This window comes from Eucalyptus grandis, chromosome 6 (assembly GCF_016545825.1).
Source record: "Eucalyptus grandis isolate ANBG69807.140 chromosome 6, ASM1654582v1, whole genome shotgun sequence".
In the NCBI taxonomy this organism is placed as follows: Eukaryota; Viridiplantae; Streptophyta; class Magnoliopsida; order Myrtales; family Myrtaceae; genus Eucalyptus; species Eucalyptus grandis.
The window spans coordinates 36356035-36372009 of NC_052617.1; the positions used below are offsets into that span (position 1 = coordinate 36356035).

The window sequence follows — 15975 nt, forward strand, 5'->3', positions numbered from 1 at the left end:
TTGCGCAGCATACGAGCTAATTTCAGCTCACGAAGTCTGCAAAGGAGAATACTCAACAGAAGCCATGGGTCACATTAATTAGGACGTACAGCAACTTGCGTCGTTGCAGAGTAGTTCATCATCAACTTATTCAGATTTACTGACGAGGACATGAGTACCAGACAAGAAGTTCCTCCAAAAATCGAACCTCCACTAGGCAAGAACTACTTAGTTAATAAGAAGAAGAAGAAGAATCACTTCTTTCTTTCATTTCGACATGGCAAACCCAGATAAAAAAAAAAAACAGTAGGCATGCATGCATACCTTGACCCGTGCTCCTTCAATCTCCGCTCGTCGGACATGCCCGGTCAGTCCCAAGCGAGCCGGTTCGCGATGGCCGAGTGGTACATTGCGTCGTGGAAGCTCGACCCCTCCCTGGTCTTCCTCCGGAGTTGCTTCGCTTTCTCCTCCGTGAAGCAGCCCGGCGCGAACCTGGATCTGGGCCCTGCCTTCCGGGCCTCCGGACCGGACTTCTCCGGGCGGTCGCCGCAGCCGTCGGGGGCCGCCGTGGGGGCGACGTGGGTCGGCTCGGAGGGCCACCCGAAGAGCGGGGCCCACCAGTTCGTGGAGGCGGGTTTCGGGTCGGGCTTCCCGGACGAAGGAGGCGACGGGGCCGGGATCCCGAGGGCGGGTGTGAAAGACGGGAGCGGGGTCGACATTGCGACGGCGATAGTGCCGGAAAAGAGAGAGAGAAACGAGAGGGAGGGAGACTTTCTCTGCTCGCTCAGCTGAAACGAAAATGGCGTTGCTACCTCTTCGTTTCATCAATTTAAGTGCCATGCCTGCCAGGAGCAAACGACTCTCCCATTCGCTTCCAACTTTCTTTTCTTCTTTGTTTTCACATCCACCGTTGAATCAGGTACACCGTCCCATCTCACGCCGGTCCAATTCACATTGACCGTTGGATCGGGTATACCGTCCCGTTCAGCAACATCACGTCTCCTCTGAACCTCGCATCATCGTTGAATCGACCGATATTTGGTTTCGCACAACATCATCCGTGGAATTAGAAATATTTTGAGGGTGTGGCTTTTCTAATTTAGGAATATACCTTAAATCTCCGTATGTCCGTGGGGGCAGAGGGAGATGGATAAGGGAGCGCACGCGGATGGGATCGAAAAGCGTGCGGGTCGGTCCTCTTCGTGTACTTTCTCGCCGTTTCTTAATTGCCTTTTCGGTGCGAGGGCCTAATTAAAAAATGGAAAAGCTCGTCTTAGAAAAATAAGTTGTCTGAGATCTCAGATCAGTCCCGAGATTCCAAAACCAATGGTGGGCTAATTGCGAATGGCCCTCGAAATGACGATGTCAGTGGTAAAAGCCCAAAGAGCATCTCTAAGTGTCATTCTGTTCCTCACAATTCAGCACATGAAAGGCTAAAAACCCATGTAAAAATTGGGCTCGTTGATGGGGAATTAGCCCCTGGACCCGTCACAGGAGACCCTCCTCCTGTACACCAGACATAATAACCTCTTGTTCCTCCACTAAATCGAGACTTGGAAAGATATCGCATTAGTGCTTATAATCTTTCCTCGATGGCGGCGGTCCAGAAAAGTTCGATAAGATCGTCGAATTGGAGCAATAATCTCCGATCGCATTCAAGACGGGGATCTCCTAATCTATCATTGCAGATCACCCGCCTCCTTAGTCAATCTCTCCACCTCAATATTCGTTGACCGGCGAAATTTCACCAATTTCTCATTTATAATCAGCAAAAAAATCTTCCTGGGCAAAAACCCTAAAGAAAAGAAAAGAAAAAGAAAAAATAAAGAAGAAAATACCAAAAAGGACAAAAGGGAAAAAGGGGGAAAAATCGAACGAGGAAAGCCCTCGGATTTGGACAAGTATAAGAACCGGGCTGCCATTGCAGCGAGCTTCTCTGCGTCTCGCCCCTTCGAGTCCGGCTCCGTTATCTTTCGGTTTTTTTTTGCCCAATTTTCGGTTTTTTTTTTTGGGTTTTCCATAGGTTTTCTTTGTTCTTTGGTCGGGCTTCGATCCGCATTGAACCTTCTTAGCAGATTAGTCAGTGAAGTGCGAACACCCACGAATTTTTTTTTTTTTTCCTTGGCAAAAGATCGGATCCCAGTGTTTTGGGATCAATCCCTCTGTAAATCGCCGCAGGAAAGGAGGAGAATTTCAAAGCATTTTCGTGTTTTCGATTTACCCTCTTGTAAGATAGCTAGTGATCAGCTCTTTCCGTGCTCAAATCGTTGGTTGCTTTTTTGAGGTTTCCTGGATCTTGGGTCAGATTGAATTTTAGGGCTTTCTTCTCTTTTGTTATTTTGGGGGTGCTTACCCTCTTTTGGCGGTTCCTCGTAATTTATTTCTTGTGGTTCGAAATGGACAAGAAGAGGACGGTGGTGCCGCTCGTGTGCCACGGGCATTCGCGGCCGGTGGTCGATTTGTTTTACAGCCCGATCACGCCGGATGGCTTCTTCCTCATCAGTGCGAGCAAAGGTAGGAGTTGGTTCAAGAGTTGCCATATGTGTGGATTTGGAGTTGATCTCTACGTCTTGTGCCTGCTGAATTGGTTGCGGCATTTGCGGATTAGTTAGTTCTGTATGGTTCGCCAATCTCGTCGTGGGTAGAGTGTGCCGGGAGGTGTTTAGGGTCATTATGGTCGATCAGGTTTGAGTAGTGTGTGCAGCCGCTAAATTGCTTTGTTAGCTGCCGCAAAAGGCGGTGCTTCGTTGGCTTGTCATTAATTGTTTCTGTGGGACAATTGCAAAGGTTGCTTGCCGGGTGGGTGACTGGCTTGAGTCGAGCGTTTGTCAAGTAGGGCAGAAAAAAGGCATGTGAGTGGGATTTAGTGGGCTTGTCTTTGGAGTTTTAGTTGGGGTTCGAAGGTTATGTTCTTTACTGTTTTGTGCGTGGGAAAGTTTAGAGAATTTGAAATGGTGCTTCCGTGTGTAATTTCTGCTATGGTTTACTGTTGGGATTCAGATTCTAGCCCAATGCTGCGAAATGGAGAGACTGGAGATTGGATTGGAACCTTTGAGGGACATAAAGGTGCAGTCTGGAGCTGCTGCCTGGACACTAATGCTCTACGTGCTGCATCCGGCTCTGCAGATTTCTCCGCGTATGTGAAACTTTTACTTGGTTTTTTGGCGACAGCAGTTGCATTTGTTGTTCATTTGGTTTGCCAAATAGGTTAGCACCACTCAATGCATGAACCTTAAGTTTATAGAGTCGGATTATACTTAGGTGCATTAACTCTGATGATGAAGGCATTATTGATCTGTTGGCATCACTTCATTAATAACTCCTTGTTAGAAAATTGAGGGGGTGAGGTTTGTTTGTTATCCTTGATTTTGAAATAGCAGGCTACTATAGGCAAAGGACTTGTGTCTGTATTTCGTTACTCAGGAGATGCTCATCGCTAGGAGGACATTGTCCAGGAGTGTTGATTTCTGCGCTTTTTTCCCAGGAAACTGTGGGATGCATTGTCCGGGGATGAATTGCACTCTTTTGAACACAAGCACATTGTCCGGTCATGCGCCTTCTCAGAGGTAATTACAATGATTTCTGATCTTTTCCCTGGTGCTACTAGTCTTTAGCATTTTTTTGATGTTATTGTTATTTCATCGTCTACTTTTTGTCCATTTTTTTAACCCTCTCAAGTTCTTATCAAGTACTTCTGTTGTGTACAGTTCTGAAGCTTCTTAAGCCTCACCATGCACTTTTTACAGGACACTCATCTCTTGCTGACCGGCGGTGTCGAGAAAATTCTTCGAATTTTTGACTTGAACCGACCAGATGCTCCTCCCAGAGAAGTTGACAATTCACCAGGTTCAATAAGAACTGTTGCATGGCTCCATAGTGATCAGACCATATTAAGTTCCTGTACTGATATTGGTGGCGTAAGGTAACCTTAGTTCTATCAAGTTGAAATATTCGTGTATTTGTTCCTTTAGCCTGTTGTTTCGTAACATCTGTTTTGACCCATTGAGATTTAAACTGGGCACTCATTTTTGTCGGGCAAACTGGGATTAGCCGTGTAGGCTATATTTACCAGGTTTGGCAAGTATTTGTGCTGTTGATTGTTTTTATCCTCTTTCACTATTGCTCACATTCAACAAGGAAAAATTTTCGGTATGTGAATGTTTTTCTTCAATTCTGGTCTACTGCATGTTGCTTCCATTCGTAGCTTAACTGTGAAATGCAATTTGAGCTGATTTAATGTTTTAAGCTCGGAATGTTGATCTTTTCTTTCAATTGTAGAGGCACACATACCATAATAACTTCCTGGCACTCCAACCTTGGAGCTAGGTCATCATTTAAATTTTTTGCAAGGCAGGGCTTATATTTCATTCCTAATGAATTGTTTAAGGTTGACTTTCGAGCTGTCTTTTTCCCTCAAGTTACATTTCAGTGGGATTAGATAAGGAGGAATTGAATTGATAATCTATGTTTTCATTAGAGCCATCAGGTACCATTTCGATAATGAAAACTGCTCTATAGTTTGAATTTATTAATGGAGTTACAATATATAAGTAAATAATTAGGCTAAGAAAATATTCTTAGCATATCTATATTTTCTCATTAAAATTTTGATAACCTAGCATTTATTTTTGGTTGAATTGTATACTTACCATTTTTGTTGGGTTTTCCTCATTCATTCTCAACCATACCCAATTGAGTTTTGACCCCCTTCTCTGTACAAAAAGTTCATTAATCGTATTGAACGAACTTCTTATTATGTTTTGTTTCGTCGAAATCTAATTTAAATCCTGATGTTTGGGATTGGCCCTTTTCGATTTTTTTAAAGGCTCATGCTTTATTCTGAATAAAAAAAGGATCTGCCTGATTTTGATTTGCACATATAGTACAAAAGACGCTAATATTGAGTTTTAATTTCCATTCCAGTTGATTCTGAGGAACCAAACGACCTAAGAATAGAATGAGGACCTTATCACATTCTATTGCATTCATTACAAACATACACACAAGCCATTACGAAACTGGTTGTTGGGTCAATGTGGTACTTGTATATGGTTGTCTTTGTAATTATCTATCAATGTGGTATAGTTGGAAAGATGATACCACCCTCGCCGTGCCCATTATAAGCTTTTGAAAGCTTCTTTGCATTCTCCTATGCATGCTGTCTTTATTGTGGTCCTAAGTGCCTTTTTTTTTTTTTTTTTTTTTGGCTCTCTTTTCTTATCTACTTTGTGACTGCACTACAGGTTATGGGATGTAAGGAGTGGGAAAATTGTTCAAACTTTGGAGACAAAATCCCCTGTCACTAGTTCTGAAGTGAGTCAGGATGGTCGCTATATTACCACAGCTGATGGTTCTACCGTTAAATTCTGGGATGCAAACCAGTAAGCTCCTGTAGTAAAACTGTTCTATATGTGTTGTATGTTAAGACTGGGCTAACATATGTTTTTCTTTGTCATTGTTTAGCTTTGGGTTGGTGAAGAGCTACAACATGCCCTGCAATATCGAGTCAGCCTCATTGGAACCAAAGCTTGGGAATAAATTTATTGCTGGTGGAGAAGACATGTGGGTTCACATTTTTGATTTCCATACTGGAGAAGAGATTGGTAGGTGATGGTGATTTGTATTTTAAGTTTCATACAGCTTTGGTGTCTGATGAGTGGCACATACTTTTGTGCATTTATCGGCTCCTTCTATCATAGCAATTGTGCATCTTATTTACTTTTCTTCCAGTTTGTGTTCATTATTTCCCTATTTTCTCCATGTTGTGCGCTATGAAAATTTATGGGCCTCATCTTGAATGGCCTAAGTGTGCTCCCCACCTGAATTATCTCATGCAAAGAAGCTTTCTCTGTCATGTCGGTATTCTGTGACGGTCAAGTTCTAATTTAAATCCTGCTCAACCTTGGCTTTAGGATGCAACAAGGGTCATCACGGTCCTGTCCATTGCGTGCGATTTTCACCCGGTGGGGAATCCTACGCATCTGGATCAGAAGACGGCACTATAAGAATTTGGCAGACTGGGCCTGCAAATAATGTCGAGGGTGATGCAAATCCAAGCAACGGCCCAGTAACTGGTAAAGCAAAAGTCGGGGCAGATGAAGTTACTCGTAAAGTGGAGGACTTACAAATTGGCAAAGAAGGGAAGATTGGCGAGAAGGATAATGCTGCAGACGCATGATGTGCTCTTTAGGTTTGATCTGTCTGTTTTGTCTATCCTGCGAGTTTCGAGCATGTGCGTGTGTGATGCTTGTGCTTTGCAAATAAAGTGGACATGCTCTTGATAAGTTTCTTTCCTCTGCCATCCTTTTAAATGAATCTCCCTGGAAGCTCGCTTTCTCCTCTTGTTCCTCTTGTAACAGCAGACACCGCCGAAGTTTGGAGACTTCATTTTTATGCTTTCCGGATTGTGCTTAATGAAGAAGTATCTGGAATTTTGCTAGGTCTATGGTCAGCTGGTGCTAAGTGGATTTTCTTTCTGAAGTTTCATTTTTCCCCTTCAGGAAAATGAAATGTCTCGGAGAGTTTTCATTAGAATCCTCAATTTCTTGCTAAACGAAGTTTCAATGTCCATATTGAAGTCAAGATATGAATTTGGTAGGCAGTAATAGGTAAATCACCTAATTTTTTAGTTTACCCGCATCTAGCACATGCGGGGTCGAATTCAAGTACTGCCAATGCATAAAATTTGCACCTCTTAAAACAAGAAACCACGATGTAAGAGGTTTCCGAAGCCTCACGGAGCATAGAGATGACCCAAAGACATAGTTGTATCAGTTATTATTAGATCGAAGATGCATCAGTTCAAAACTGTCTGAATGATGCAAGTGATCTCTGGAAATCCTCGAAAGCAAAAGCATGACCGAGGCCCCATGACCGAGGCCCCATTTGATCTGTATATGGAATGGGGTTTAGGGTTCTAAAGTCTATTGCCGAACCAAATGGGGCCTGAAAGTGGCCCTCTTCCACCGAATTTTTTCGTGATTTAGGAGTGAAGATGAAATGCTCATGTCGATGTCTAAGTACCAGAAAAACTGGTGCAGCTTTCTCGCCAGGTCAAATGTCATCAAGGTGCCGTGTTCAAACTTGCATCTTGACATATTCAGCTGATGCAAGAGCAGTCATCCTGGAACGACAAGGAGATATATCTCTCGATTTGTTTTTTGCACCCTCACAAGTCATGCATTAAGGATACTAGTCAATGGAAAAATCAAAGGTGAATTTCACAAGCGACCGTGCTGAAACTTGATAGCAATCTGTCCTTGACAAATATTAATCACCTATCGTGAGGGCAATGGTCTCGTTAGCTCCCTCGGGTTGGCCTCGGCTAGTTATAAGACGGGTTCTCTTTATGGGTTTCACAATCAAAACAGAGAGAGGCAGAACTAGCCATCTGTTGTCAACCCTTGAACGGAGATGATCGACCTAAACGGAACTGGAAAAAGAGAAAAGGGGAACCATGTGTTCACCTGATCTATTCTTTCCTTCATATTGCTACTTATTTGACTTGCTCTATTGTCAAGCGCGAATAGAAATCTGCTGCGACGTTTGTGCCTGTTCCTTCTTTCGCCCAAATTGAATTGGTTTTTGAATGGCCCTGTCCTTCCCAGTTGATTGACTTCGGCTTTCTTTGCATGTTGCATGGTCCACACAGGACTAGGATTGTCTTCAGAGGCTTGTTAAGTAGAAAGTCATCGTGAGTCTGGCTCCAGGAGAGTATAAGTGCGTGGTTTTCATTCCAGTGATAGCCATTATCCATGTCTCTGTCACGGTGACAACAACCGAACTATCAAAGGGAACTGCTGTCCTAAGAAGATAGAGGAGTACGTTGATTTCAATTTATATAGAACCGTGTTTCATAGTTCTTGAAAAAGAATTGCTAGTCTCCTCATTCTGCAGCAGCTGAATATATATTTTTTGTCATGTTGAGCATCTGATACATCTTCAAGTTTGGGAAAATCACTCCAAACAGAGGAAACAGAGGATGCCATTATTACAGGGGAAATAGTTTTTTGATACGACTGTTGGGTTGTCTCTGCAGATTATTATTTCTCTTTGCATGTTTTGGAACACTAGAAAGATATTAGTACTGATGTAACTGTCACACGGAATGGTCGCTTATCATGCGGAGGACATCAAGTCATGTAGATTACTGTGTAGTATGTAAAGCAAGTAATCATGAGGATATATAGCTCGCTGTCATCTAGGCAGCACGATGACAGCATTGCATAGTTGATTGTATCAATCCTATCTTTACCTAAGGAGCCATCAGAGAAGTTGTCGATCCAAGGCTGAAAGCAGAATTGTACTACAGTTCCTGCAATCTAATTCCTCGGAAAGGCCCGGCATAAGTGTTTTGCTGATGGAGATGAATGCTTAGCCACGGTGTCGGCTCCAGAAGATCCTCCACTGGCCTAGTCAGGAATTCAAGCAGCACGAGAAACATTGCAGTGCCCAGTAGGGCCAGCAAAAATCAGCGGCCCGTCACCATTTCTTTTCCATCAAATCATTACCGTGGATCATCGACATGTCAGTACAATACAAGGTTGAATGCTTGTAGCTGTGCTCCAGGTAAAAGATCAGCCCGAACAGCCACTGCTATTGTAACTTAAAAGGGCGAATCCCATTTCCTTGTACTCTATGTCTGTTCAATTGTGGCGGCGAAAGCAAATACTATAGGTAGGAGCGGCGTCGGTGACTAAGGTTTTCGGGCTTTTGGTGTCGCTCTGCTCCTTGTCTAAGTGGACGAGCACCAGAAACATGACCCAAGCTAAGGATGGAAGTGGGCATTTAAAATTTAGGAGTTTTATCATGACCCAGCCGTGAAGCTGTACTCAATATTCCTTTCTGGTGCATAACTTGGATCGATTGCTTACTCGTTCAACCAATCGAGGAATCTGGAGAACGGCTTGCGTCGGCCCACCAAACCCCGAAACAAAAAGTACAAAGTATAATGAGAACACCCCCAACTCAACCACATCATCATTTCGACCAAAAAAAAAAAAAAACCACATTATCATGGCCCACCCCAGAAAGGCAAAAAAAAAAAGAGATAATTCGGTCCACCTACCCCAAACCACCCAATCCCCATCAATGGAAGGAAGAAAAACCATTTCTGGGTTGGTGAGATCCACTCTGTCTCTCTCTCTCTCCTCTCTATTTCTTCAACCTCTACCTCCTAAAGAAAACACCCTGAAGAACTGCTCCTTCCAATTCCTACTCCTGTTCAGCAACAAAATCTCCATTTTTTTTTTCAGGCAAAAACAGACACCATCTTCCTGAAACTCTCTCCCTAGATCGATGGCAGGGGAAGAGGAAAAGAAGGAGACGCCCCCGAACTTCTGGGGGCACATGCCGGAGGATGAGTACTACGCGTCGCAAGGGGTGCGCAACTCCCAGTCCTACTTCGAGACCCCAAACGGCAAGCTCTTCACGCAGAGCTTCCTTCCCTTGGATCAGGAAGTCAAGGCCTCGGTCTACATGACCCACGGCTACGGATCCGACACCGGCTGGCTCTTCCAGAAGATCTGCATCAACTTCGCCACCTGGGGCTACGCCGTCTTCGCCGCCGATCTCCTCGGCCACGGCCGCTCCGACGGCCTCCGTTGCTACATGGGTAATGTCCACACCTTCATTCCCTCTTCCCTCCTCTCTCTCTAGAGCCAAAGCCTGGATCGGTTCCTGTCACGCCTGGAAAGATAAGGAAAAATGCCTGAATTCTGTCATTGCCAGAATCAATTCTTTTTAATCATTACCGAATACCCTGTTTCGTATTTAATGTTGTGGGTCGAAAGGGTTATGGCTGGCGGTCGATGTGTCGTTGCGTCTGGACATTAGCTTTAATTGATGAGGCGGAAATATAGGTGAGGAATTGCTTCTTTCGGAAAGAAGAGGAGTAGGTTTGGTCCACATGTATATAAAGCTCCTTGGTCGATCACCGAGTCATCTTTCTATCAATTGGTTCGATAAAGCAGGGGATTTTTCTCATTTATTGCGTCTTTGTATGCATTCTAGACCTATTAAAGTAACTCAGAGAGAAACAGAGGACGCTGCAGAGCAGAGAGAGAGAGAGAGAGTTTGGAAGCATGAATGGTACTTTAGTATGTAGGCAACAGGAAATCTTCCATCTGTATATAAACTGAGCAGCCCCTGTTTAGATAAAAAAAGTAAACTTCGGGAACGAGAGAAGACGAGTGAATGAGATCTGAGTTTTGGCATATAATTCAGGTGACATGGAGAAGATCGCTGCCACCTCCGTATCGTTCTTCACCCACGTCCGCAAGAGCGAGCCCTACAAGGACCTGCCGGCCTTCCTGTTCGGCGAGTCCATGGGCGGGGCGACGACAATGCTGATGTACTTCCAATCCGAGCCCGACACATGGACGGGATTGATCTTCTCGGCGCCGCTCTTCGTGATCCCGGAGAACATGAAGCCCAGCAAGGTACGAGGGATGGGGAGTTGCTGTCATGCTGTTAGCACATTGACAGTGCCAAGTGATCATCTGCAACGTGATTTGATTTTCAGGTACGGCTGTTCCTCTACGGCATGCTCTTCGGGGTCGCCGACACGTGGGCGAGCATGCCGGACAACAAGATGGTGGGGAAGGCCATCAAGGACCCCGAGAAGCTCAAGATCATCGCGTCGAACCCGCGGAGGTACACGGGCAAGCCGAGGGTCGGCACGATGAGGGAGATCGCCCGGGTGTGCCAGTACATACAGGACAACTTCGCCAGGGTGAGCGCCCCGTTCCTGACGGTCCACGGGACGTCGGACGGGGTCACGTGCCCCACCTCGTCGCAGCTCCTGTACGAGAAGGCGTCCAGCTCGGACAAGACCCTGAAGCTGTACGACGGGATGTACCACTCGCTGATCCAGGGGGAGCCCGACGAGAACGCCGACCGGGTGTTGGGCGACATGAGGGAGTGGATCGACGAGCGGGTCGCGAGGTACGGGCCGAAGATCGCCTGAGAGCTCGAGCATGCCCGTCTTTCGTTTGTTAGCTTCTCTCGCCGGGCGTGTTGATCATAACGAAAGTGTCCATTTAATTCTGATTATTGAGATGGAGGGGGTCTGTACGTTTGGTTATAATCTAAATACTACAGTAAAGGTTGCAATGTTCATCAAATTTGTTCGCCAAATTGGACACATCTAGATAAATTTACCTTAAACTGACTTTTTAACCATAAAAAATTCCAAATTGATACATTTATACTAAATTTATCTCAAACTAATCTTTTGACCATAAAAAACTCGAGATTAATATATTTGTGATAAATTTATATTCAATTAATTTTTGTTAAATTGGATTGATTCTTTAAATCAGTAATTTAACAATAAAATTTTAATATAAACTAGCAGATAGTAAATTCATCGCACACATATCTATTTGGAGTTTTTGATAGTATCATAAATATATCAATACGAGGTTTTCGTGTTATGAATTCAGACTTAAACCAAAAATGATGGGCTCTATCTTTTCCGGGTCTTCTTCCCCAATTCCAAATTTTACTTGTTCTGGGCTGGCTCGATAGAAGCTGGGCAAAATCGCGCCCTTGAATGGCGATCCACACGACACCTTCGGCTGAAAAATGGCCTGAGACAAAGCCAGCCCGGGGTCCCCAGCCCTGATTAAAGTGCTGGTGATCGGACCTGATTGCTCAGAGTTGTTTTTGTCCGCGACCGACCAAGATCTCCGTCGAAGGTGTCGAATCGCAGGAGGGGAGTCCGATGGGCCCCTTCGGTAAAGGGAATATCCCGCCCGCAATCATATCGCTTTGGACTCTTCTGGGCCGTCGTTCTCATTAGCTTTCTCTTCTGTCTGTCTTTCTAGGGTCGACGTGCGTCTACTTCCTTCACCAGTAGTTTCCCCAAATAAACGTGCCAGCTATACTTACACGTTTCCCCCATCTCTTGTTTTTTCCCTTAAATTAAATTAAAAGAAAGCTGACGGACCTTGAGAGAGACACTTCAGAAATCTGGTGCTCTTTCTTCTCTTGATCACGACAATTAAGAAGTGCGGAGTCGGGCCCTTCTCAGCATACATCATCGTGTAGCTCTCCGATCCAACCCGACAGTTTGCACAGCTCGGAAATCTCCGGCGATCATGAATCGGCATGTGTGGAGGTTACCACACTCGTCTTTCATACTTCTCGACGGTAGTATGAGTTTGTATTTCTCTAATACTCGCACGACCAGCTCCTCTAACTCGGCCCATCTCTCAACTTATGATCTATGATTAAACGTGATTTATTTATGCTGTCCCTCTAAGCAACTTGTTTAATGTTTAAGAATCCGTTTATTTCGCGAAAAATGTGAAATTTCCAAACGACAATATTCTTCAGTGTTCGATTGAAATAAAAAATGAATTAGAAAATATTTTCTATTGTTTAGTAAGAAAAATCTCATTTAATTTTTTTCAATGCACTCCTTCCAATAATTTATTTTATTTTATTTTATTTTTTAAAATTGATTTTTAATTATTTTTCTCTAATACTTCTTGATGTAGTATAAGTTTGTATTTCTCTAATACTCGCACAACGAACTCCTCTAACTCGGCCCATCTCTAAACTTAAGATCTAGGATTAAACATGATTTATTTATGCCGTCTCTCTAAGCAACTTGTTTAATGTTTAAGGATCTGCTCATTTCGCGAAAAATATGAAATTTCTAGAAAATGTTACCTAAAAAGCCATTTCAGGAAAATGACAATATTCTTTAGTGTTCAATTGAAATAAAAAATGAACTAGAAAATATTTTCTATCATTTGGTAAGGAAAATCTCATTTAATTTTCCTCCATGCACTCCTTCCAATAATTTATTATTATTATTTTAATTTTTAAAAATTTTATTTTCTTTCTTTTTTTCTTTGTCTTTGGCCAATCGTCAGTCATAGGTGAGCTCAAGCATCACCACAGATTGGCAAAGCTCAAGCTTGTTAGATTCTAGTGAGTCGAGCCTCACTCACCTCGGGGTGCAACTAACGAGCCCAATCATCATCGCCTTACGAGCTTATGAGTCGCAGTTTAGTGGGCTCACTCATGGTTGACTTTCGAGGTAGCAACAACGAGCGAGCTCATTGACCTCTTAGTGAGGCCTCAAGCCTCACCAACCTTGGGTGAGCTCGTTGCAAATTTGTGGCCAATTGTTGGCCGTTGTCATGGCTAGCAACTAGCAAAAAAAGAAAAAATAATAATTTTAAAAAAATAAAAAAATTATTAAAGGAGTGCATGGAGGAAAAAAAAAAAAAGAAAAGAAAAATAAAAGTAAAAGGTATTTGGTGAAAGAAAATACTTGGTCTAGTGGTGAAAAGAAGAGGATGGAAAATAAGAGGAAAACATTTTCCCTACTTTTGAAGGGATTTTTTAATAGGCGGAAAATGTTTTCTTTGATTAGTTTATTTTTCTTAAATCGAATGCTAGAAATTCTAGAAAACATTATCCTAAAAGTCATTTATATGACTCCAACATTATCATTTGCATATGTACTTCATCACATGTGATTTTCTCCTTGTGTCTGATATTTTGTAGCTAAGGTTTTATCCAAGCTTAACTAATTAACTAAGGGTGAATTAGGTATTGCATCTTGAGAAAATTGTCCAAAAAGTTCTTAACTTATTGCACGAGAGCTAATTTAGTCCTAAATTTTTTGGCAACTTGTCAATTTAGTAAACCTTTCAATTTTGTTAATTTAATCCTAAATATTTTAATGATTTGCCAAATTAGTACTATACCTTTTAATGGTTTGTCAATTTAGTCATTATGGGTAATTTTGAGTAGATATCATTGACATAGCCACCCAAAGAGTGATGGTCATGGTGCAGGCATTGACATGGGCAATTTTTTATTTTAAAAAAATCTTTTAATTGATTTTTTTTCATTTCTTTTCCTTTTTTTCCCTCTCTTTTTACATACCTGGGCAAGGGCCACAAAACCGTTACTGCCATGGGCGAGGGTGGCGGTGCTCTCATGGGCCACAACGATGGCCTTGACACTCGCCCACAACTAGCAAGAGTGTCATTGGCCGATGCCATGGGATCAGCAGGTTTGTAAGAAAAGGAAAAGAAAGAAAGAAATCAAAGAAAATTGGGAAAAATTTTAAAAAATTTGCATGGATTGCTACAATAAAGGAACCCTCCCAAAATTAGCCGAAACGACTAACTTGATAATTTGTTAAAAGGTTTGGGATTATTTTGGCAAATCATTGAAATGTTTACAACTAAATAGGCATAATCGAAAGGTTTCGAACTAAATTCACAAATTGTCAAAATGTTTAGGATTGAATGAATATAATTAAAAGGTTTAGAATTTAACTAGCAGCCACACAATAAATCTAGGACTTCTTAGATAATTTTTCTGTTGCCCATCTAAAGTTAATTTTTTTTCAAGCCAAACGGTTAATTATAACACAATCCATCAGGGTGATGAATTGGCTCAGCTGTAGTGACGATGCTATCATATGCTTTCCCTTACTTCATCATTCTCAAGCAAGTACAAGTGCTCGGACCATCTTGATTTCCATGATCTTAAAGTCGAATTACGCTTTATGGACTCACACATTGTCACTAGCGATGTAGCCGCTGAATCTTCTATGGACACATGGACGACCGTGTGTCGAGGTTCGAATCCCTCCTCGCCCGCAACCGACCCAAAAAAGCGGAAAGACCGGGGGGACAACGAGGAAGAAGACATTTCTTCACATTCGACTTCACACTGTTTCGGCTGATCACGCCTAAAATGCGTCAAAACAATCGCCGTGCACGTGGTGAAAAAGTTGCGGGTCCATCGATTATTTGATTGCGAAGTTCGTGGCCAGGAGAAGTTATATGGGTCGGCCTATTTCTTGATTTCTCGTATTATGCGGGTCCACTATTGTAGGAATCTCATTGATGTGAAAGGAGGAAGTTTATTTTTATCGAGCATCGGCAAAGATTAAGCTTGCGGAATCTATTTTGCTAATTTTATCTTTTCTCTTGATAATATATACCTTCTAGATTCGGGTAATTCTTTCCAGTGGTTTTGAATTCCTAACCTCATCATGACTCCAATTTATCACATAATAGCGCACTAACAACGCCTTGATTGGACAACCTGCTTGTTTAAGTCCTCCGTCTATACAAGTTATGAGAGTTCTAAATTAGTGTGCGGCGGCCCATCACCTATACTAGTAACTGCATTTTTTTTTTCAATAGAATATTCATCTTGTGCGCATATTCAATCAATTCGATTGCAATTTGAAATTTTTTAGTCGCGACAAGCTCTAGTCAAGAAATGGCAAATCTCATCATGTTTATGTTGTTTTTGACCTCCTAGTGCATCACCTTATAGCCCACCAATGAAAGCTTAAGTTGACAACCCATTTGTTGTTTATATGAAGTCCTTATATTATTCGGGTCATAGAAATCTCATTTTTTTTTTTTTTCTTTTTTCGGGTGGAAATGAAAGTTCTAATTAGCATGTGATGATATTGCCTTTGAGGACTAGGTCTGGTGAGGAATTTAAAATTCCTCCTACGTGATATTAAAACAACTTGATCGCAATTCAAGAATCCTTTAGTCGTAACATGGTCTACTCAAGAAATAGGAAATTGCATCATGCATATGCTATTTTTGTTAGGTTTAATATAAGTTGTGAAATCAGACGAGTACGAGAATGTTTTTCAAGGTAGGACGAGCCCCTGCTCTCATGCCTATTATCACAAATCCACAAATCAATCGTGATATCATCAACCACTTCGTCGCATGATCTTCGATCCGATCAAAATATAGGGAGCACCATCACGGGTGCTCTTACATGGCATGCCAAGCTTCTCAATTCTAAACAAACGGACCCTTCTTAGCGGTTTGTCGTTTAGGGGAGGGTTGGAAATCGAATCCTTCCATGTTCTACCAAGTAATGTGATGCTCGTTTTACAAGCCATAAATGAGAAACATCGTTTCATGAAGTCAGCGCTAGGAATTTGGAAAACGCAAGTTGCGCCGAACAAAGCGGTCGGAAGGCGGA

The 15975-nt window shown here is 42.6% G+C and overlaps 3 protein-coding genes across 3 annotated transcripts; 2 read left to right on the forward strand and 1 right to left on the reverse strand.

Moving 5' to 3' along the window:
• Positions 1-44: 44 nt before the first annotated feature.
• LOC104449474 lies at positions 45-803 on the reverse strand. The gene has a single exon (XM_010063644.3). The coding sequence runs from the start codon at positions 696-698 to the stop codon at positions 348-350; it is 351 nt and encodes a 116-aa protein (XP_010061946.2). The 5' UTR covers positions 699-803; the 3' UTR covers positions 45-347.
• A 1045-nt stretch (positions 804-1848) lies between these two features.
• LOC104449477 (serine-threonine kinase receptor-associated protein) lies at positions 1849-6422 on the forward strand. Its single transcript, XM_010063645.3, has 7 exons — positions 1849-2493; positions 2980-3115; positions 3464-3545; positions 3726-3901; positions 5223-5360; positions 5443-5582; positions 5892-6422. The coding sequence occupies exons 1-7, from the start codon at positions 2376-2378 to the stop codon at positions 6155-6157; spliced, it is 1056 nt and encodes a 351-aa protein (XP_010061947.1). The 5' UTR covers positions 1849-2375; the 3' UTR covers positions 6158-6422.
• Positions 6423-9114: 2692 nt separating this feature from the next.
• Positions 9115-11102, forward strand: LOC104449478 (caffeoylshikimate esterase). Its single transcript, XM_010063646.3, has 3 exons — positions 9115-9592; positions 10204-10418; positions 10502-11102. Exons 1-3 carry the CDS (start codon positions 9277-9279, stop codon positions 10943-10945), a joined length of 975 nt encoding a protein of 324 aa, XP_010061948.2. The 5' UTR covers positions 9115-9276; the 3' UTR covers positions 10946-11102.
• Positions 11103-15975: the final 4873 nt, after the last annotated feature.

Excerpts from the sequence above, each read along its gene's own strand:
- LOC104449478 (XM_010063646.3), top strand. The coding sequence starts at position 9,277 with ATGGCAGGGGAAGAGGAAAAGAAGGAGACGCCCCCGAACTTCTGGGGG. Across the intron at positions 9,593-10,203 it reads CGGCCTCCGTTGCTACATGG|GTGACATGGAGAAGATCGCT; the intron begins GTAATGTCCACA and ends CATATAATTCAG. Across the intron at positions 10,419-10,501 it reads AGAACATGAAGCCCAGCAAG|GTACGGCTGTTCCTCTACGG; the intron begins GTACGAGGGATG and ends TTTGATTTTCAG.
- LOC104449474 (XM_010063644.3), bottom strand. The coding sequence starts at position 698 with ATGTCGACCCCGCTCCCGTCTTTCACACCCGCCCTCGGGATCCCGGCC.
- LOC104449477 (XM_010063645.3), top strand. The coding sequence starts at position 2,376 with ATGGACAAGAAGAGGACGGTGGTGCCGCTCGTGTGCCACGGGCATTCG. Across the intron at positions 3,546-3,725 it reads GGTCATGCGCCTTCTCAGAG|GACACTCATCTCTTGCTGAC; the intron begins GTAATTACAATG and ends CACTTTTTACAG. Across the intron at positions 3,902-5,222 it reads ACTGATATTGGTGGCGTAAG|GTTATGGGATGTAAGGAGTG; the intron begins GTAACCTTAGTT and ends ACTGCACTACAG.